Raw genomic sequence first — 22,884 nt, 5'->3', positions numbered from 1 at the left:
AGAGCATTTGCCTCAACCTCGTACCTTGAACTCGATTTGAACTTGTAATTCGACCAAGGATCCGAAAACACCTACAACCAAAAACAAACACGAGGGAGAATCGGGACAAAGACTAAAATAATAAAATAGAATGAAGTAAAATAAAAGGTTAAACTAAAATAAAATAAGAAAATGAGAGAAATTAAGAATTATTAACTAAAAACTATTGAAAACTACGAAAATACTCGAATTAAGAGACAAGAGACGAGAATAAGAGAAATAAAGAATAAAATGAGCTAAATTATTGGAAAATAAGCCGAAAAACGACTCTAAAAACACCCCTAAAAGTGACATAAAAGTCACTTCTCAACAATAAAAGTATATTTGGTAACCACGGTAAAATTGACTACAGTACAAATTACAATCGGAGCAACATTTTGTATTTGTTTGGTAACACGTTTTGTTTAACTGGTATCCCAATATAATTAATTAGTAGTTGAACAATGTCTAAAGATAGAGTTTGAAACAAGTCCTCTAAATATTATTCAATACCTAGTATTTTTATTTTAGTTTTTATAAGGAAATTATTCATTATATACAATTTCGTCCTAAATAAAGTGATATCCTTATTTAGACAAAATGTACGTATGTGGTAGATCATCAGTTTTAAACACAAATTCAAAACAAAAATTAAATATAATATTCGAAACTATATATTTTATTCTTATATGACACTGTTTTTAGAAACAACCTTTTTTTTTAAAAAAAAATGAAAAGTAATAACTTATTATTAAAAAAATTAAATATGTCGTAAACACATGGAATATTTAGTAATAAGTGACATATTTACTGAACTGAGCTTAGCTGAACTAAATTGAACTGAACTGAATTGAATAGAGCTTAAATGAATATTTTATGAGAGAAGGAAATTAAGAGTTGAACTAAGCTGAACTGAACTAATTGAAGCTAAACTGGGCTGAACTGAACTTAACTGAAATTAAGCTAAAGGGAACATGCCCTTAAACTCTTAATTAATTTATTTAAATCTTCAAAGCTATAAAGTAAATCTATTACACTTATATTGTAACTCTCAAAGGCCTCAGTAATGTTTCAATTTTGATGTTTACAAGCATATAATTCATCCTTTTTTAAAAAAAAACATCCTTTTTTTTAATAACACTTTGTATTTATTTTATTAAGACTTTGTATTTAACACTACTTGATTTTATTAACACTTTGTATTCATTGATACTATAAGCAAACTAGTCTTTTCCACATATTTAATATGAGTAATTTTTTTTTTTAAAACATAATACGAGTAAACTAGTATACGTAAATATGATAAAATTATATAAAAAAAATTAAACCAACTTATTTAGTAACGCAAATAAAAAAGATAAGTTATAAACACACGGGAGTATTTAGCAATAAGTGATAAAAGTTTGTGTGTAACCTTAGCTTTTGTGATTTCATGTTAACTCTCAATTATTTGATTAAAAACCTTCAAGAAAGGAATAAAACCCTCCAATGTATGAATTAATCCGTACAACACTTGATAATTGTGTAATTATAGTTAACACCTATTTAATTTTATATAGTTCCTTATATGTAATAAAAATATAAACTGTTCTTTTTTGGTATGTTTGAAATTTTTGTAGTAACAATAATGATAAATTACAAACACTTCTTTAAAAAATTTAACAAATATAGTAAGGTTAAAATTATCCAACTTTATAAATTTTTTGAAAATATATCGATACGGATGTCTATAAAAAGGTCTTTAAAAAATAATTTCATTGATTTTTTTATAATAATTTTATGATTTATAGTATGTATAATATCGTCAAATAAAGTATTATTCGATTTTTATAATAAACATCTCTTTTCATTAATGACGTTGACTAGGATGTTATTTTCTCAGTAACAAAATTGTATATTTTAGTAACGTAAAATATTTTTTTGGTAACAAAAGAAAAATTACTTGGCTCAAATGAAATTTGTCCCGCCTTCTTATGGTAAATGGCGCCAAAAACCAAAAAATTTCCCTCTTAATTTTCCTTCTCGTTTTTTTAGCTAATGATGAGTTGTCAATTTTTAATTGGTAATGTATGTTGGGACCACATACATTGATGTATGTGTATATTGTCCATGTGGAATCCTTCATTTTGATCTTGTAGTCAAACAAAGCTTCGGTAATCACTCCGGCCTGCTGCTTAGTTGGAAAAGAATATTATACCCCTTCACTGCTTCCATTTCTTTTGTGTGTAGAGCAAAAATGCTACAGTAATAGTTAAAAAAAAACAATAAAAATAAATTTATGTTCATGCTGGTAATTAAAAGAAATAACATCTATCTATACTTATATATTAAAAGATGTTCCTAAGAATGACCACGTGTCACGTAAACCTATTTCACTACGCCATGTCACCCATGCCACATGCTCACTATGCCATGTCGCCATGTCACTTACAAAAAAAAAAATGTTCTCCATAAAATTTGAACACACCTCTAATTCTACAACTAATTATCACCAAGCTATGCAATTTTTTATGCAATCTTTTGAATACAAAATATTAATATGCAACCAATGACAATATGAGTAACAAATCTAATTACAAAAAAATTGAATCACAACTTACAAAATCCGGGACATCGCCCGGGCCTAAAAACTACGAGTAGTTTTTATGTTAAAAGCAAAAAAAAGGTTATAATAATGATAGGCAAAAGCTAACAAGTAGCAAGCGCCTCTATAATGTTAGATAAGAGAGCTAAAAATGGAAATATTAAAGCTAATTAATCATTAATTGAATTGATAGACAATTTTGACACAGATTATTAATATTAAAATGGAAGTGATGGAATTGCCTAGTATTCAATTCTATCACAAATTTGAATTGTAGGCAGTATTGTGCATTTGTGCTCAATTCGGTTTTTTTTTTTTTTTTTTTGCTTTACTACTGCATAGAATTTCAAAAAAAAAAAAAAAAAAAAAATTAAAAAAAAAAAATTAAGATGTATGGGACAACCTTAGTGGGGCAAAATAAAGAGTATTTGTTTTATCAGCTGTAAGCTAGGCTAAATATTGGCTGTCAAAAATCAATACTAATTCAGCTAAAACTGTTTAACCAACTATTAGCTAGACTAAAGGTAAGATTACAAATTCATTTAAACGTTTTTAAGGCATAATTGTTATACATTTGATTTATACTCCATGGTTCATAACATATGTACATAATTATTGGACATTTATCAGTTAACATCATAAGTCATATACGTATGTTAGATATACAAATAATAATAACAAAATATCTATAACAATTTGCAATTGACTATGTAGATCTTCTAATACCACCAAAAACCAAAATGTATAAAAAGCAAAAGCAAATGAAACTAGCTTAACAGATTGTTGATAAGCAGTGGAACTTGGAGATATTATTGTTGTTGTTGTTCCATGGTTAGGATCGCTTGTTCGAATGCTCGTATGAGCATTCGAAGACCCTAGCATCGTCGGGGTGGCATGAGAGTTCGAAGGGCTTCCATCGAATGTCGTACGCCTTGAATCAAATGAAGAACTTCCACAATTCTCTCCTTCAACCACACGTAAAATAAAAAGACTAACAAGAACGTAAGAAACAACCATAACTTTTGCATCTCTTTTTCGAAAAAATTTCATTATTCTTTATTAATAAATTTGCGTTTGTGTTATTTCTTAGTATGACAATATTTAAAAATGCCTCCTATTTTTAAAGATATAATAGTATATTGTTAATAATGAGGTTGCCAACACTGTCTCACAGTGCATAAATTGGTTCGAATTTTAATTTGCCATCAAGGAGGTGAAGAAAGGATGTTAGGATCACAGTCAAGTTTATGAAACTATGACATTGTATTATTGTATATTATATTATTATCTTTGCATAATTGCATTCTCATAGAAGGTTCTTTTTTTTGGCTGCTAATTAGTTAAAATTTAATTTTCATTGTTATACATCTTAAAATTAGAATTTCCATAATTTATTTGTTATTTATATATTATACCCTTAATCACATAAATAACATTAAACTTTTTTTTTTTTTTTTTTTTTTGGTGCATATAAAAAATGTTGATTACATTAGATTTTACAAGTACTTAGTACTGTTTCTTTTATTTAAAAAAAAAATCAATAGAATTAGTCTAGATCGACTAGGGTTGAGGGGTATGTGTTTGGGCCAAGTCCATTGTCCTAAACCCATTGACCTGGAATTATGAGAATACCCCTCCATGATCTAGCCCATCATTAGTTAGAGCAAAGTACAGATTTACCCCTAATCTATCCAATTAAGTACAACTTCTGCCACTTGAAAGTACATCTATAAATAGCTCTCCAATCATTAATGATGGTAACTTTTTCCTAATTCTCTAACCTTCTCTCTCTACTTTCTCTCTCTACTTTCTATCTCTAGAAAGTACATTTGTTGACTTAAGCATCGGAGGGGCTTTCCCGGGTCACACCCTCAGGGAAGTTAACCTTCTTTCTCTTTTGCAGGCCTAGCTCTCAGACAATAAGGCATAGCGGAGAGAAATTCGGACATACTTTGGACATAGTTCTAGGACATCTTGATTACCTTAACCCCAAGGAGAATTCTATTTCCAGAAACAGGTGGTGCCGTCTGTGGGGATTGCTAACAAAAAGTCATGCTGAACACTAGGCGTCCTCGCAGCACATATCAAGATGCTACTAGAGAAGCTCCGAATCTCTCAGCTTGGCATTAGCATGAAGTCGAGGAAAATATTAGAGGTAAACCCTTATACAAGCTAAGCTCTCATCATTTTACAACTCACTCAAATGAAATGAACAATTCAAGAATCATGGGCAAGCCGAGCCCCCAACTAGTCTACATTAGGCTCTCGGCATGCCCCACCGAACATCAAGGTCCTCGGCATCTAGGCCTGCCAGCATACCCTCTCGGCCTGCCTGGCTACCCTTTCAGCCTGCCAGCATTCCCCCTCGGCCTGCCTGGCTACCCCCTCGGCCTGCCTGGCTACCCTTTCGGCCTGCCAGCATTCCCCCTCGGCCTGCCTGGCTACCCCCTCGGCCTACCAGCATACCCCCTCAGCTTGCCAGCATACTCCCTCGGCCTGCCAGAATACCCCTCGGCCTGCAAGCATATCCCCTCGGCTTGCCTGACTACCTCCTCGGCATGCCTAGCCGAGGGTTATAACTTTAACATCTCCTCGGTATGCCTAGCCGGGGGATATGCTTCTATTAACCATCTCGGCATGCCTAGTTAAGGGTTATGCCTCTATCATCTCCTCGGCCTTCTCGGCATGCCTAGCCGAGGGCTATGCCTCTATCATCTCCTCGGCATGCCTAGCCTAGGGATATGCTTCTATCAACTGTCGTTGAAGGTTATGCTTCCATTATCTCTTCAGCATGCTTAGCCAAGGGATATGCATCTATCAACCTCCTCGGCATGCCTAGTCAAGGTTTATGCCTCTATCATTTCCTCGGCCTTCTCGGCATGCCTAACCGAGGGCTATGCTTCTATCATCTCCTTGGTATGCCTAGCCGAGGGATATGCTTCTATTAACCATCTCGGCATGTCTAGTTAATGGTTATGCCTCTATCATCTCCTCGGCCTTCTCGGCATGCCTAGCCGAGGGCTATGCCTCTATCATCTCCTCGGCATGCCTAGCCTAGGGATATGCTTCTATCAACCACCGTTGAAGGCTATGCTTCCATTATCTCCTCAGCATGCTTAGCCGGGGGCTATTCTTCTATCAACCTCCTCGGCATGCCTAGTCGAGAGCTATGCCTCTATCGTCTCCTTGGCATGCCTAGCCGAGGGCTATGCTTCTATCATCCCCTCGGCATGCCTAGCCGAGGGATATGCTTCTATCAAGCCCTCGGCATGCCAAGCCGACTTAACATGCCTAGCTAAGGGTAATGCTAAGGTGCAAGCATCCCTCTTGAAGATGAACTTTACAAGATCAAGGAGGTCATTCACTCGAGGGTCTTCCACTCATAAGTTCCAAATAGCAAGGTCCTCAGCTATCCTTCCCCGTCTATGGTGGAGCCTACAACCGATATGCTTGGAATGCGGACTTAAGACGTTATGTCTGAGAGACTTCTCAAATGACAATGATGCCCTAGGGGCAATAAGAGCTTATACTAGAAGATATTTCTTTTAATAGTCCATCATTTTCATTTTTCGGGTTGGTTATCTACATAGATGCCTAAAGCTCTAAAATCTTGGGAGTTCATTATCTTCTCAAAAAGCACCAGGCCTTCCTTCGTACAAGACACCCTAGGTCGCTAACTGACATTATCAATAACAAGTTTGTTCCAATGTTTAGGGCAAGATGCTAGCCTATACTCAATGTTTGAGATAGTGTCCTGGCGAATCGCTAAAATAACAAAAGGCTCGTTTAGCCCTCGGCCTATCCCAAAAGTTGGGATAGCGTACCTGTAGGCATTGCTCGAAGTGCGCCTACGTTAAATCATGTGTGAATATGCTTGGCACTCTTAGGAAGTAGGAATTGACATATACGATTAGGGACAAGGAAAATAGGGAGCCGCCAACAAGTTTTTAAGGAACTTGTAAACCGTTCACGGATCATAAAAGGCAACCACGAATAAAGGGACAACGAAGGCAACAACGATTGACCCGTGAAGGTTACACCTCATTCATAATCCATGAGATTACTAACTCCATATGGTTCGGAACCACGAAAGGAGGATCGGGGATGATGGTACGAAGTGAGTCATGGCCTCTACTCGATTCTTATAGTGAAAAGTAATTCCTGCGATCTCAAAGGCATGCAAACAAAATATTCAATTTTCTCCAATCTATTATTAGGCTAAATTGGTTGAATATTAATGCAACATATAATTCTAAAATATTTGTGATCACTTGAATTAAATAACAAGATTAAAAAGGAACCTAAACCGGTTGTCCAAATTATCTTATTAGGCGTGATTTTCAATTACATATTCCCTTTAATATGCAATATGGTGATCATAATAACAATAGAATAAACATCAATATTGGAATCAATTCAACAATAATAGCGTTAGTCAAATCAAATATAAAATAACCCTAATCATGATACTAGCAATATTAAAATAAAATAAGAGTAATTAAATTAATTAATTACTCACATTCTGCGCGTTCCTTTAAATTGCTACATCATGAATAAACTGTTAGTAACTTCAATAAAAATATAAATCAAATGAAAATTAAATTAAAGTAGAGTTGATTTGGTCCAAACCCTCAGTCAATTATACCTTTCACGCCTTGGTTTAAGTATAGAACTTCGGGTATTGTATGGACTCCTTGGAGTGCTTAGGGAAAGTATATATTATGGAAGAATAGGGAGGTTAGTGTTTAGGCTAAAGAGGGAGAAGAGAATTATTTTATGATCAAGCTTGTTGATGTTTCAAAAAAGGGGAGATATGACCTCTATTTATAGAGAAAAAAGAAGGGTCGAAAAATTAAGATAAGATCCGAATTAAATCGGAATAAAACTCGATAGACTGCAGTTTTTGCGGTTTTTGTTTTTATCATATCTTTTGATCCAGAAATTGGAATAAGATAAATAAGATATTGTTGGAAAGATCTTGAAGTCTACTTTCTAACTCAATTAGAATCAGATTAAAATATTTTTTAGAACAAAAGATATATCCGAAATAGTGAGATGTTATCAGTTTTGGATAGAGTTTGACATTTTATTCATATCTTTTCCGTTATAGCTCGGAATTGATATTATAATATATCATTGGAAATATAATTTCAAGGGCTATCCAACCATATAAAATTTGGATAAAAACTATAAGGTACGAGAATAATATCTGTCTATCTTTGAACGTCTTTCAATTCGGATATAAATAGGATTTTCAAAAAAAGGAGTTTTATTCAATTTCAAATTCTTTAATCTTATCTTTTCAAAAAGGATAATTAAGATCTTTTAGAAACTTATAGAAGCTTCTAATTAATCCTAATTGGTTTAGGAATGGGATTAAATAATTTGGACCCTCCACATGATCATTGGGTCGTAGGTAAGGTGGGCTTAAGTTCGGTTTGGGCTCAGTTTAATATTTTGGCAATAACTTATTCGTTATAACTCGGATTTGGGCTTATAATATATCGTTGGAAATCTCTTTTCAAACCCCATCCAACTATTTTAATCATTGTACCCATATTATAGACCAAAATAAACTAGATCAAACGTTTTTATAAAAAGGACACGAAATGAATGATTTTAAAGGACACGAAATGAATTATTTTGGGTTTAAAGGCACGAAAAGAGGAAAATAAGTTATGGTTTTGGGAAATGGGCTAGGAATTGGGTTGGTTTATGAAATGAAAATATGGATTTAAACACTCCAAGATTAAATACTCAACCCGACCAATAATGGCGGTGAAAGGTTGTTCATCATCGGGTTTGGTTTTGGGGAGACATTTTTAGGTGTCTACAGTACCCCTCATATATTTATAACTTGGGGCTCGTTTAGCCCCCGACCTATCCTAAAAGTTGGGATAGCCTATCTCTCATACATATATAACAAGGGGCTCGTTTAGCCCTCAACCTATCTCAAGATTTGGGATAACGTACTTCTCCTCAGCCTATCCCAAAAATTAGGATGAACTAACTCTCATACATCTATAACAGGGGTCTCTTTTTGCCCCTAGCCTATCTCAAGGTTCGGGAGAGCGTACCTCACTTATAACAATAACATAGAGCTCGTTTAGCCCCCAGCCTATCCTTATAATTGGAATAGCATACCTCTCATCTATAATTATTAGGAGGCTTACTTCGGCCGGAAGATCTCTTCAATGCAAGTCAAGCGCACCCCGGGGACTAGCTTCTACAACATCAACAAAATTCAAAAGTTTGAAATAATCATCAAGTCAAGCCGGCAAAACATTCAGCATATTTCAATTAGGAGAAAAAGAATTTTCTCTTGGGTTTGTGACAACTGACAAACTCAAAAGTAAGGCATACCCTAGGCTCACAGCGCTGCTATATAAGGCTCAGCTCTCGGCTTATCTATATCACCCCTTCAACCTTGGGTAATTTTTAGCAAAGATAATGCATGCATAGCTCTTGGCTAATAGACCCAACTCGAGCACGCTCTTGGTACTTGAAGCCAGGCCCTCGGCCTAGAGGAGGCTTGACCCTTAACATGACAAGTCAAGCCCATCGGCATCTCTCAGCCTAGAGTTGGCTCTTTACTCCTTCTGCTAGGCCTATTAAGTCACCTTCTCAGCATGGCCTCCCTCCGCGGGCTTAGAGCGGGCTTGACCCTTAGCATGACAAGCTAAGCCATCGACATCTTAAGCATAGAGTTGGATCTTTACTCTTTCCGCTCGGCCTATTGAGTCACCCTCTCAGCATGGCCTCCCTCCGCTCGGCCTAGAGCGGGCTTGACCCTCAGCATGACAAAGATAAGCCATCGGCATCTCTCAGCCTAGAGTTGGATCTTTACTCTTTCCGCTCGGCCTATTGAGTCACCCTCTCAACTTGGCCTCCCTCCGCTCAGCCTAGAGCAGACTTGACCCTCAACATGACAAGCTAGGCCCTCACGTCTCTCAACCTAGAGTTGGCTCTTTACCCCTTCCACTCGGCCTATTGAGTCACCTTCTCAGCTTGACCTCCCTCCACTTGGCCTATTCAATCATTCTCTCAACTCAGCCTCTGTAGACACCCATTTGTATCTCCCCAAAACCAAACCCGGTGATGAGTACCTTTCACGTCGAATCATAATCGAATGAAGCAAAAGTGTAGAAAGTCTAGTGTTGCGGATAGTTTTAATTTCTTTTCTCTTCTCTCTGTTTTTTGAAAACTTATTTTAAGAAAACAGCCAATCTAGTTTGGTTGGTCCATGATATGGATCCAATAGTAGTGTAGTTGGATGGGGCTTGACAAGAGCTTTCCAACGATATATTATAAGCCCAATTCCGATGAATATTGAGGAAGTTATAGCCAAATTACTAAACTGGGCCCGGTTTGAGCCTTATATGCGGCCCAATGATCTCGGGGAGGGCCTAATATGATTTATCATTCCTAATGCAATTAGGAATGGTTTTAGTCTGCTAGAATCTTCTAGAAGGTTCTTTTCATTCCTAATTCAATTAGCATTGATAAATTGACTTTTGTTGACTTTTCAGAGTTTTAATTAAAATCAAAGAGCATTTTTGAGGAAAATATACGATTTTATCCTCCTGTACGGCAAAATTTATCAGATTTTAGAAAACGCGTCAAAAACAAGATTGGCGCCTAACGCCAGGCATTGGCGCCTGGCGCCAGCATTGGCGCCTAGCGCTGACGTTGGCGCCAATGGCCAATGGCTGGCGCCAACCTCATTTTGCGTGTGCCAGACTCTGTTTTGTTAATTTTATCTTTTTTGGCTGATTTCTCTATAAATAACGTATTAAAAACTCCGTTTTCAATCATCAACAATCAGTTTTAATTAATATTCACCTACAATCAGTTTTCATTCGCAATCATTAATTCTCTTCTAAATCATTCATTCATCTCTCTTTCTCTTTTTCTAAACTTTGTTTTCAAATACAAAATTGCGCATTCGCAAGATCTAGAAACATCTAGCCATATTCGAAGTTGCCTTCACCCTAGACGTGAAAGGTTTAATTTCTGAGGGTTTGTTCCCAAATCTCTCTTTCAATTATTTAATTTAATTGTTTTGTTTTATTATTTTCCTTGAAGTTACTAACGTGTGTATTTTGTTATTAGAAAAAGGTACGAAGTATCAAAGTAAGTGCTTTAATGGTTTTAATTGATATTATGATGTAGAAATCATGTTTATATTGTTATTATGATATTCCTAGTATCATGTTTAGGGAAAAGGTTATAATATCAAATATGCTTATTATGATTCCTGCGATGCTTCCTATGTTCTTCCTAATATTTATGATTGTTAGTATCATGTTAGGGTTAAAGATTTAATTTTTATTGCTTAGTGACATGCTAGGGTTTGTTATTAATCTTGTTAGTATCATGCCTAGGATCTTGCTATTATTATGTTTTAATATTAACATGAACATGATTATGATTATGATTGTTATTATGAATATTATTATTATTATTTTGATGATGATTATTTTATTTATGATGATTATAATTAATTTATTATTATGTTGCTTGATATATTGTTATTGCTTGATCACACCTTTTTATGCATGTTTAAAGAGAATTTGTACTTGTAATCACGCTTAATAAGATAATTAATAATCTTGTTAGGGTTAAAATGATTATAATTTCAAGTGATCGCCAATAATAGATTTATTTGTGCATTAATATTCAACCAACATAGATAAACAGGTTTAGGGTTAATCCTATTGATTGCATGTTAGTCAGAAAGCGCACATGAATACGATCAGAACAAAGTAGAGGCCTATTATTAGGGCAGGTTCAATCTCTTTTAGGTTGGATTTGTACCTTCATCCCCGAACCCTTATTTGGTTCTAGACCTTATGGAGTTGACGATCTCTTAGATCGTTAAGGGGTGTAACCTTCACCCTGTGAACGGTTTACAAGTTTCTAAAAAAACTTGTTGGCGACTCTTTTGCTCTATCTTCTTCCCTTTTGGACGCCACCGTACTTTAGTGTATGATCACAGTGGGGTTCAAGCAAGGGGTTTAACGCTTGAAATTATTCCCTACAGCCTCCCTCCGCCCGGGATATTAAGCTTCTTGGTTTATTTCTCAAGATACCTCAACTAGGGGTATAAAGCCCTTGGTTTATTTCTCAAGATACCTCCTCCTAGGGGTATACAATACTTGGTTTATTTCTCAAGATACCTCCTCCTAGGGGTATGCAATACTTGGTTTATTTCTCAAGATACCTCTGCCTGGGGGTATAAAGCACTTGGTTTATTTCTCAAGATACCTCCTCCTAGGGGTATACAATACTTTGGTTTATTTCTCAAGATACCTTTGCCTGGGGGTATAAAGCACTTGGTTTATTTCTCAAGGTACCTTCGCCTGGAGTATAAAGCACTTGGTTTTGTTCTCAAAAGTACCTCCGCCTAGGGGTATGAAGCACTTGGTTTTGTTGTCAAAGCACCTCCGCCCGGGGTACAAAGTTTCTTGGGTTTTTATTCTCAAAGTTCCTCCGGTCAGGGTATAAAAATTCTTGGCTCTCTCCCCGTCCAACACCCAAGCTCTTAGTCTATCCGCATAATAGAAAGAAAACTTCCTCCGCTTGGAAATTCTCTCAGCTCTCACATCATTCCCTCGACATATTTGGTCTTGCACAAGCATAGCCTAGGCCCGAATCATGCTACCTCGCAATGCATAACCTGGGGTAAAAATGCTTTTTTGGGTTTTCTAAAGGTATCTTCGCCCGGCTAAAGTCTCCCTCCGCTAGGCCTTGCTACCTAGTTCACACCCCAGGCTCTTGTCTCTCCGCTCAGCTAGTCAAACCCTCCGCTCCGCATCACATTTCTCTCTCTTAAGTCCCCCAGATTACCTCAACCAAAAAGTCGTCAATCACCCCCACTTAGCCCGCAAAAATCTCATCAAGTCACTCGATGGCTATGTCGAGCGCCCAGCCTTTCTAAAGCTCTCAGCCTTGCGCAACATTCACCCCCTCGGTTTCTCTCGCCTCCCTCAGCATGGCCACATATTAAGCTCTCGGTCTGGCATCCAAACCCCTCGGCTTGTAAGCCCTCTCGGCTTGCCCCACCTCACCAACTCCAAACTTAAAATAATAAAACCAAGTTATAACACTCAAAGCTTCTCCCTCTGATAGATATACAACTCCCTCGGCCTAGCATAGGGTATGCTAAGCCTTCGGCCTACCCATCTTTTGTATCTACACCCCCTCGGCTTGCTAAGACAAGCCCTAAGCCGCATCAGCACCCCCCTCGGCATAGAAGCACCCCATGCCCTCGGCCTGTTGCTATGCCGACAATTGTTCACTCCTAAAAATAAAAAAAATAAAAAAATCAACAGCTGGGCTCTTGCTACCTCCGCCAGCCCAAAAGCAGCTCACTTATCTCTCTCGGCTAAGCCTAAACACAAGAAATTCGGCCTAGATTTACTCACAAAAAATTCCTAAGTACAAAATTCGAGTACCCCTACCCAAAAATCAGCACCAAGCCGAGCTTGCACCCCCTCGGACTACAAGACAGGCCCTCGGCATGGGGCTGCCATGCGCTCGATCTCTCACTCCTCTCTCAGCTCGGATAAGGATCTGAGCGATCAACCCCCTCAGTTGGGCTAATAACCCCTTCGACCTAGTTGTCCTCTCCCTCCTCCCTCGGTCAAGCATTCAGCCAAACCTCACAAAGCAAACTCATAATCTAATCACCATAACTTAAACTCTCAAATTAGCCAAAAAATAAGACAAGTTATGCTCTCAACTAAGTGTAAGACTTATCTCTTAGAATATTATCAAAACAAATCAAGCTCTCGGCTAGGCGTAAAGTATAACTCTCAGCTACATACAAGCCGTCATCTATAAATATACTTACTCTTCAGACTATTTCACAATAACTTAGCTTTAGTAGCTAAAATATTTTCTAATGCATTGCTTGGGGCTGGTCTTCACCCTTGCAAGTCGCTTTGGGGCTCTTTTTAGCCCCCAAGTACACTTGGGACTCATTTTAACCCTTGGGTACGCCTAAAATCCATTCTGGCTCATGACAGCTTTAATTATGTTCATTCCGCCTGACATCCGAACTTCATGCGATCTCTTTCCCACATCACGCGTGGGGCTTAATGTTTGGGCCAAGTCCATTGTCCTATAGACCTGGAATTATGAGAATACCCCTCCATGATCCAGCCCATCATTAGTCAGAGCAAAGTACAAATTTACCCCTAATCTATCCAATTAAGTACAATTCTGCCACTTGAAAGTACATTTATAAATAGCTCTCCAATCATTAATGATGGTAACTTTTTCCTAATTCTCTAACCTTCTCTTTCTACTTTCTCTCTCTAAACTCTTTCTCTCTCTACTTTCTATCTCTAGAAAGTACATTTGCTGACTTAAGCATCGGAGGGGCTTTCCCGGGTCACACCCTCGGGGCAGTTAACCTTCTTTCTCTTTTGCAGGCCTAGCTCTCGGACAGCAACGCATAGTGGAGAGAAATTCGGACATACTTTGACATAGTTCTAGGACATCTTGATTACATTAACCCAAGGAGAATTCTGATTCCAGAAACAGTATGTACTGGCAATATCGCTAATTTTGGTATTTTTTGGAAAGAAAATAATGTTGGTTAACAATTTCACTATGTTCTTCTCTTGTCAAATAATAATAATAATAATAATAATAATAATAATAATAATAGTAGTAGTAGTAGTAAATAAATAAATAAATAATGAGAGAAATTCTTTGGGTTAGAAGGATTTATGCGCATTCTCTTTTTTACCAAAATGTTTAAGAGGTGTTAATTCGAGTTATCAGTTTGGGTTGGATCTAATTTAGTTGGGTTGTTTTCGGTGTTGAATCATGTGGTACTAAATTACTTAATCTATGTAGATCAAAGTACATATCTAGTCACTTTGACAATTGGATCACGACACATTATTTTGGAGAGTCACTAAAAGAAAAGAGCCAACTAACAACGAGAATTCTCGTCATAAACCTGTCATAAAAGATCATTTATAATAGGATTTTCCGTCTGAGCCGTTCTAGAAGGGGGTCGTCGTAGATTAATTTCCTGCCGTGAAAGCTAATTACGACAGGAAAAAATTCCTCGCAAAAGCCAATCAAAGGTAGAATGTTTGTTTGAGATTCTAGCTAGTTGAGTCATAAGAGTTGGGTTGGGTCTTTTGTAAGAAGTTGGGGATGTTTTATGACAGGCTATAAGACTGTCATTAAAAGCTAGTATTATAATAGGGACATGATTTGTGCACGTCATTAATGGCTATAATGGGTTGTCATAAAAGAATTAGATTTTTTTTTTTTCGGTCATGCTATAATTTTGACACCTCTATTTCATTCAGTATTTCATGAGCCAAGATAGGTACAAATTGTGTCGTGCTAGCATGTCTCATACTTAAGTGGTCCGTACCAAGAACGAGCAAGAAAGAGTTGTGTCCTGTATGTCAGGCTTGTGCTGATCTTTCACAAATAGACCTCTTACACAATATAGTCCATACAGGCCACCTAAATACCTAATTTCCTAATAATATACTCCCTCCGTTTTTAAATACTTGCTCCACTTTCCTTTTTCGACCGTTTTTAAATACTTGTTCCATTTCCTTATTTTGAAATCTTATACAATATTCAATTCATTTCTCTCACCTAGTGGACCCAACATAAATCATATTTTATTAATTTCATATTATTTCTCCTCTAATTCTCTTGACTACTTTTGTTTTTTACAATTTTTTTTATTCTTCACCCTACCTCCATATTTTATATTCGCCTTAAACTCACGCATGGAGAAATGGAACAAGTATTTAAAAATGGAGGGAGTACTCCATATACTGTATATATGAAGTAATATGATATATTTTGGTAAATAGGACAAAAATAAGCAGGCCAAAATGCGAGACAGCTTGTTGTGCTTGTGCAGAATAAGTGATAAAATTTGACTAGCTCATCGGCATGCCTCTTGTGCTGGTCTGCTAGACTTATAAGAGTATCTCCATTGGTTTATTAAAAAGGACTTGCTTGTAAATTTAAAAATTATTAAAAAAAAATATAAAGTTGACCATTGGAACAACATTGGTAGCCCTGTTTGGATGAGCAACACTGCTTGAAAGTTAAAGCAAATACAATTTTTTTTTAATTATTTAAAATATAATGCAAATCAATTTCCAACAATTGATGAAATACTACTAAAAATAGATTGACATGAAATATACAATACTTGATACCATGATGTGTATGATGTATTTCAATTTTGTAGGGGCCTATGGGCATGTTTGGCATTAGAATTTGAGTAGCTTTTACGTAGCTTTTAGTGGTGAAAGTAGCTTTTATAAAAAGTTAGAAATATTAGCTTTTGAAGTTAGAGGTAGCTTTTGAAAATTTAATCTATGGTATTAATTATAAAATATTGATTTTCAAATGTAATATCTCGTCAACCGCTACTTTACCGAACACTCATACCTAAAGTATCTATCTTCACAACTAACAACTTGTTGACAGCTAAAAGCTACTTACACAGCTGACAGCTACCTTCACAGCTGAGACTCCTGAGAGTTACCACTGATCTTTATCATGATCTTTTCAAACAATTTAATTTTTTTTTTTAATACAAAACATTTTAATTTTTCTCAGTCATAAATTGCTTTTTTTTTTTTTTTTTTTTGTATTATTTTTAGACTAAAATGTAAACATATTATCTGTAGACTATTTATTTATTTATTTATTTATTTATTTATTTTTTAAACAATAGACTAAAATATTAAACATATAAAAAAAATTAACAAATATTTGATAACGCAAGCTACAAAGTATTGTAGCCAACCAATGTCAAAATTTGTAACTCTAACCTTTGTAGTTTTAAAATCTGACGTGGCAAAACAAGCTACAATGTATTGTAGCTTGTCATTAGAGATGCTATAATGTAGCCCAAACAAGCTACGTGCTTGATTGAAAAAAAAAATTAAAAAAAAAACTCCACTCATATTATAATATTTGTATAATTATCTATTTATTTTATAAAATTTATTTTCTGCTAAATAAAAGATATTATAGCTTATCATTAGAACACTTTATTGCTCAAAGTTGTAACTTAAAAATTGATGTGAAAAAGCAACAAAGCATTGTAGCCTGTCAACCGGCTAGTGCTGGGCTGAACCATTTTGTTGTCATGTTTAAAACTTTAAACCTTACTCGGCGATTACTCCCACTCTCTGACTTTAGTCTCTAAAACCTTTACTACAACTCAGTAATTATGAATTACGAGTACCATCAAAGTTCATTCATGTAAAAATCATTTAAATTCATCGACTAATCCGGTATGAATCTTCATTTTTTTCTTTTCTGTCAATTATATTTCCAATTGTATTTTTGAATTTATTGCTACTTGTTTCATACATGCTAATTAAGTCTAAAGAGTTAGGGTTTTGATTTGGGGAATAATCAATCCGATCAAGTTTTCAATTTGATTTTTTCCAGTTCAATAAACATGTTCTTTTCGTTGAATTTCCTTTGTTTCTGTTTCATGTAAGAATTTTCTGCAAATTGCTCACTGATATTTAACAAAAATAAATGATTTATCTAAGAAATTTACACCAATTTTATGTTTTTTTCATTTGATAAGAGTATTATTAGACTCAAATGTTCTTAGAATTGTACTCCACGATTGCCGATAACTGATTGTGTTGTTTCCAAAATCAAATTGTTTTGAGCATATTGTTGGAATTTAATTTCTTATGATTTTCATTTCTTGCAAATTCATCTGCTATTTATAGTTTTTTTTTCCGAGTAGATGATAATATGTGAGAATTTTGACTGGATTTTAAATGTTGATAGATTGTTGTTTATTCAACATATACTTGTATCATTTAATCAATTAGTCGTAATTTCATGATTGATTTTTATTGGTGACAAGAGCTGATATACAAGAAGTCTTATATGCAGGAAAGGTAATATGGAAAGGGAAAATCAAGTCGAACAATTCGACAGAATTAGTAATTTACCGGACCATATAATTGCACACATTATTTCTTCTCTTCCAACAGAAGAGGCAATTAGAACTAGCATTTTGTCTTCGAGGTGGAAGTATCTTTGGAAAGACATTCGTAGGATTTGCTTACAGGGTGGTGAGTCTAATCCTGATAGATTTGCAAACCTTGTGGAGCATGTACTTAAATTGTAAATCAATTAACTCTCTTACAATTGACCTTTCCCGTCCAGATGAAATAGATTTAACACGTATGAATGCATGGGTTTCCACTGCTCTTAGCTTTAAAATTGAAAGGATAGTCCTCTGTTTTCGACAATTTTTTCCGTATTTACCCGCACCTCCCCTGCCAGAATGCATTCTTGATTGCAGCACGTTGGTAGTGCTCAAGCTTGATTCATGTTTTGATATACACGTACCTGAGTCAATAGTTTGTTTTCCTCATATTAAATCACTTGGTATTGAAGTTATACTCCCTAATCAGGATAGGGTTGTGCATCAGCTTTTGTCTTCCTGTCCGATATTAGAAAAATTGTCCCTGACTTGCCTCCTAGATTTTGGAAAATTACTAACAGTTGATGCTGGCAAGGTACCGAAAATTGATATATGCATTCCCACTCTGGAAAAACTAGACCTGGTTCTTGAGTATAAAAGAGGTGATGACTCTGATGAGTATGATATTACCATTGATACACCCAATCTCGAACACCTGAGAATATATGATAACTCGTTGTCTAGATTTGTGGTGAAAAATCTATCACAAGTCCATCATGTTGATATCACGTATGACCCCATGGGTGTTGAAGGTTTAAAGCCTAAGCCCAAAAAAAACTTGCTTGAGCTTTTAAACGGGATTGCTGCTACGGATTTGATGATATTACAATTTCCCACTACAGCTGTAAGATTCTTTCCATACTTTCTTTTTGCACCTAGTATTTCAGCTCTATTCTTAAGTTAGCTCCTCTTGTTATGTTCAATAGATGAATAGAGTATGAGTATTGTCGGTACCATTGGTTATTAAGTTTGATTGTATTTACTTTTTTTTTTTTTAAAAAAAAATTAATTGTGTGAAGGTTTTCGGATCAGCTCTCAGCTATAATTGGCCCACATTTTTTAACATGATGATGTTAGATTTGTGCTTAACCGATGAATCATTTGGTTGGACCTGTTTCCCAAGAGTGCTCCATTCTGCTCCCAAGTTGAAAGTTCTTGTTTTGGATTTGGTCAGTATCCTTACTTGTTGCTATTGCCCTTTTTCATATTTGAAGGTAAAAAGAAGCTAATTCTTGGTCTTCCAGGGAAGAATGAATAGTGACCTTGAGGAACGTGAACCATGCGTGTGGATTCCACCAGATGAAGTTCCTCTTTGTTTGTTAGAAAATCTCCGAATAATTGGAGTTAAATGCTTAGCAGGAAACGACGATGAAATACAAGCAGTAGAGTATTTGTTAAAAAATGCTAGAGTGTTGGAGCGAATGATGATTGATTCTCGTGGACTGGACGAAGAAGAGATGGAGAAGTTATTGATGTGTCCTACAGCTTCAGGGACTTGTGATGTTCAATTCTATGAGAAAGTATTCTTTGATATTCCACTCACTAAGATCAGTGTTTGGGGCACATAAGCTCATTGTTTAGTAAGATGTTATTATTAATCTGCAATGGTTGCTGCAGTTGGGAGGGTTATTAAAAATCGCAGCTACCTGAATTGTGCTTGACAGACTGTCACCTAATTTGAGAGCGCTTGCTGAGAGTTTTATTGTAATTGTATTGTGTTGGAAGTATCACTTCTCTACGGATTGTTAAACTGGAAGAATGCAACATCTTGCTTTGGAGGATGCATGAATGGCTAATTTCGTTTTTTAAAAATGTCGTAGAAGTTTTTCGCTCTGTGCTCTATATTGTTTTCTAAACTTGTGGATGACTGACCATTTAGTTAACCATTCTCATTCATATGTCTTTTGAACTGTGAGAATATCATAGTTTTACACCGGGGACACGCCAAATAAGGATCCGAGCTCTCTTAACTGAGAGGCTACATCATGTACACCTCATTAAGATCACTATGCTAAAAGGCATTATGAACATCCTTTTGTTGAAGCTCCCAATTTTTGACTGCTGCAATGGCTTGAAAAGACTGAATTGTTGTCATCTTCGCCATTGGGGCAAAAATTTCATTATAATCAATGACCGCTTGTTTATGATTGCCCAATATAGCCAATCCAGATTTGAGAAGTTCAATGTCTCCATTTGACAAAAACTTTGTCTTGTACACCCATTGACTTTCAAGAGCTTGCTTACCTAGAGGAAAATATCTCAAGGTCAATTTGCCATTGTCATGTAAAGACTGAACTTCTTTTATAGATTGCTGTCAAATATCATACTTTATAGCTTCACCACAATTGTTGTAAGAAGAATCTTCCATAATTCACTAAAAAAATTGTCACAATTTATAATGTGCTAAAGGATAAGGAGTACCTGAGGAGTAATCAGAATTAGAATGGAGGAAGATGGACTACTAGCAAAACCGTGTGAGTTACGAAGTCAATCTTGAAGTAAATTGAGGCAAATTTATCACGAAATCCACGCCCTCATATTAGGTGATGGTTGTTCACGTTGTTGTGGCTACCATTCAAGTTGGGCAAAAGGGACCAAGGCCTGAATGTTAAGAATGTTAAGATTTTTTTATGAAGAAGAAGGCAAGTGCATCTCATTAACAAGCTGCATTTGAGAAGTGATGCAACTAGCTTAGCTGCATAAATTTGGGGGTGAAAGTTCGATTTACGATGTGGTTTATAGCTCAAACCGAAACCAAACCATATTAATTCATTTTGAGATTTTTCTAACCGCACCGCACCATGTGATTATTCGGTCTAAATCAAAACCACACCGTTTTAAAATCGGTTTTCAAAAATAAAAACCAAACCACACAACAATTTTGGGGCCTAGTGTTTTGAGCATTTGTAACTTTTTGGGGCCTAACTCAACATAACTTATTTTTGGCCTTATTTAGTTGGGCTGAAAATCATACTTGAGCTATACATTAGAAATGGGCCTATATTGTGGTTTGGTATTCGTTTTTTCAAATCCTAAAACCGATACCAAAAGGCAAACATTTTTTTTTAAATTTTCCAAACTTTACTGAATCATAATTATTAAAAAAAAAAATTAAAAAAAATTAAAAAAAATAAAAAATTGAAACACATTACTAATTTGGGGCCTATTCTGATTTACTAAAAACAACTAAACTGAACCGTTTGGGGTTGAATTGAACTGAATAGAGCTGAAATGAATTTTTATGAAAGAAGGAAATTAGGAACTGAACTGAATTAAATTGAACTAAAATTAAGCTGAACTAGAACTGGTGTAGGGAATATTTCAAGCATTATCTCTAGCTTGAACCCCACTGTGATCATACACTTAAGCATGGTGTCGTCCAAAGGAAAGGAAGATAGAGCAAAAAAGTCGTCAACAAGTTTTAGGAACTTGTAAACCGTTCACGAGGTGAAGGTTACACCCCTTAACGATCCAGGAGATTGTCAACTCTAATAGGTCTGGAACCATGACTGGTAGTTCGGGGATGAAGGTACAAATCCAACCTAAAAGATATTGAACCTGCCCTAATAATAGGCCTCTACTTTATTCTGATCGTATTCATGTGCGCTTTCTGACTAACATGCAATCAATAGGATTAACCCTAAACCTGTTTATCTATGTTGATTGAATATTAATGCATAAATAAAACTATTATTGACGATCACTTGAATTATAATCAAATTAACCCTAAACAAGATTATTAATTATCTTATTAAGCATGGTTACAAGTACCAATTCCCTTTAAACATGCATAAAAGGCGTGATCAAGCAATAACAACAAATATAATCAACCAACATAATAATAATCAAAACAATTAAAATTATAATTATAAAAATTATAAAAATAATCATGTTAAAGCATAATAATAGCAAGATCCTAGGCATGATACTAACAAGATTAATAACAAACCCTAGCATGTCACTAAACAATAAAAATCAAAGCTTTAACCCTAACATGATACTAACATGCTATTAGGAAAGAAATAGGAAGCATCATAGAAACCATAATTGATTTAAGAAACTTATTCTTTACCCTAGACATGATACTAGGAAGCATTCTTTTAATCATACTTGATATTAGAAATTACCCTAAACATGATACTAGGAATCAATAAAATAATCTAATCATCATTTCTATATCATAATAACAATGCAAACAATTAAAGCACTTACATGGATGCCTCGTATCTCTTTCTAATAACAAAATACACTCGTTAGTAACTTCAAGGAAAATAATAAATAAAACAATTAAATTAAATAATAATTGAAAGAGAGATTTGGGACCAAACCCTCAGAAATTAAAACCTTTCACGTCTAGGGCGAAGGCAACTTCGAACTTGGCTAGGTGTTTCTAGATCTTGTGAATGCGGAATTGTGTATGCAAAAGGGTTGGTTTAGAAAGAGAGAGAGAGTAAGCTTTAGCTTAGAGAGAAAAGAGAATTAGAAAACTAGAGAGTTGATGATCGAAAACGGAGATTTTAGGAGGCCATTTATAGAGAAAATCAGTCAGACAGATAGAAAAACAAATCAGAGTTTCGACGAGAATGAAACAAGTTAGCGTCAGACGCTGGACATTAGCGCCAGGCGCTAAGGCTAGCGCCACGCGCCAAGCATTAGCGCCACGCGCTAATCCTTGTCGTCAGGCGCTAGTAATTAACTTCACGCGTTTTCTTAGTTTTGATAAAATTTAGCCGTACAGAAGGGGAAATCGTATTTTCCTTAAAAACACTCTTTTATTCTGATTAAAACTCTAAAAAGTCAACCAAAGTCAATTTATCAATGCTAATTGAATTAGGAATGAAAAGAACCTTTTAGAAGAATCTAGAAAACTAAAATCAATTCTAATTGCATTAGGAATGATAAATCCATATTAGGCCCTCCTCTAGATCATTGGGCCGCACATAAAGATCAAATCGGGCCCAGTTTAGTAATTTGCCCATAACTTCCTCATTATTCATCGGAATTGGGCTTATAATATATCGTTGGAAAGCTCTTTTCAAACCCCATCCAACTACACTATTATTGGACCCTTGCCATGGACCAAACCAAATTGGATTGGCTGTTTTCTTAAACTAGGTTTTCAAACATAGAGAGAAAGAAAAGAATAAAAATTATTCGCAACACTAGACTTTTCACACTTTCACTTCATTCGATTCTGATTAGACGAGAAAGGTACTCCACTACTAAAATTCGGTCGTTTTGCGACCGTTTTTCTACG

The 22,884-nt window shown here is 35.6% G+C and overlaps 1 protein-coding gene across 1 annotated transcript; it reads left to right on the top strand.

Moving 5' to 3' along the window:
• Positions 1-17,787: 17,787 nt before the first annotated feature.
• LOC145561736 (FBD-associated F-box protein At4g13985-like) lies at positions 17,788-19,439 on the top strand. The gene is made up of 3 exons (XM_081621883.1): positions 17,788-18,471; positions 18,647-18,796; positions 18,872-19,439. Exons 1-3 carry the CDS (start codon positions 17,827-17,829, stop codon positions 19,193-19,195), a joined length of 1,119 nt encoding a protein of 372 aa, XP_081478009.1. The 5' UTR covers positions 17,788-17,826; the 3' UTR covers positions 19,196-19,439.
• Positions 19,440-22,884: the final 3,445 nt, after the last annotated feature.

Source organism: Chenopodium album, chromosome 1, assembly GCF_948465745.1.
Source record: "Chenopodium album chromosome 1, dcCheAlbu1.1, whole genome shotgun sequence".
NCBI lineage: Eukaryota > Viridiplantae > Streptophyta > Magnoliopsida > Caryophyllales > Amaranthaceae > Chenopodium > Chenopodium album.
Note: the sequence above shows the minus strand (reverse complement) of the source record. Positions and strands in the feature narration are given on the sequence as shown.

Bases quoted from the DNA above. Each gene is read 5' to 3' on its own strand.
- LOC145561736 (XM_081621883.1), top strand. From the start codon at position 17,827: ATGAATGCATGGGTTTCCACTGCTCTTAGCTTTAAAATTGAAAGGATA. The intron at 18,472-18,646 runs GTAAGATTCTTT...AATTGTGTGAAG, and splicing joins TACAATTTCCCACTACAGCT to GTTTTCGGATCAGCTCTCAG. The intron at 18,797-18,871 runs GTCAGTATCCTT...TTGGTCTTCCAG, and splicing joins AAGTTCTTGTTTTGGATTTG to GGAAGAATGAATAGTGACCT.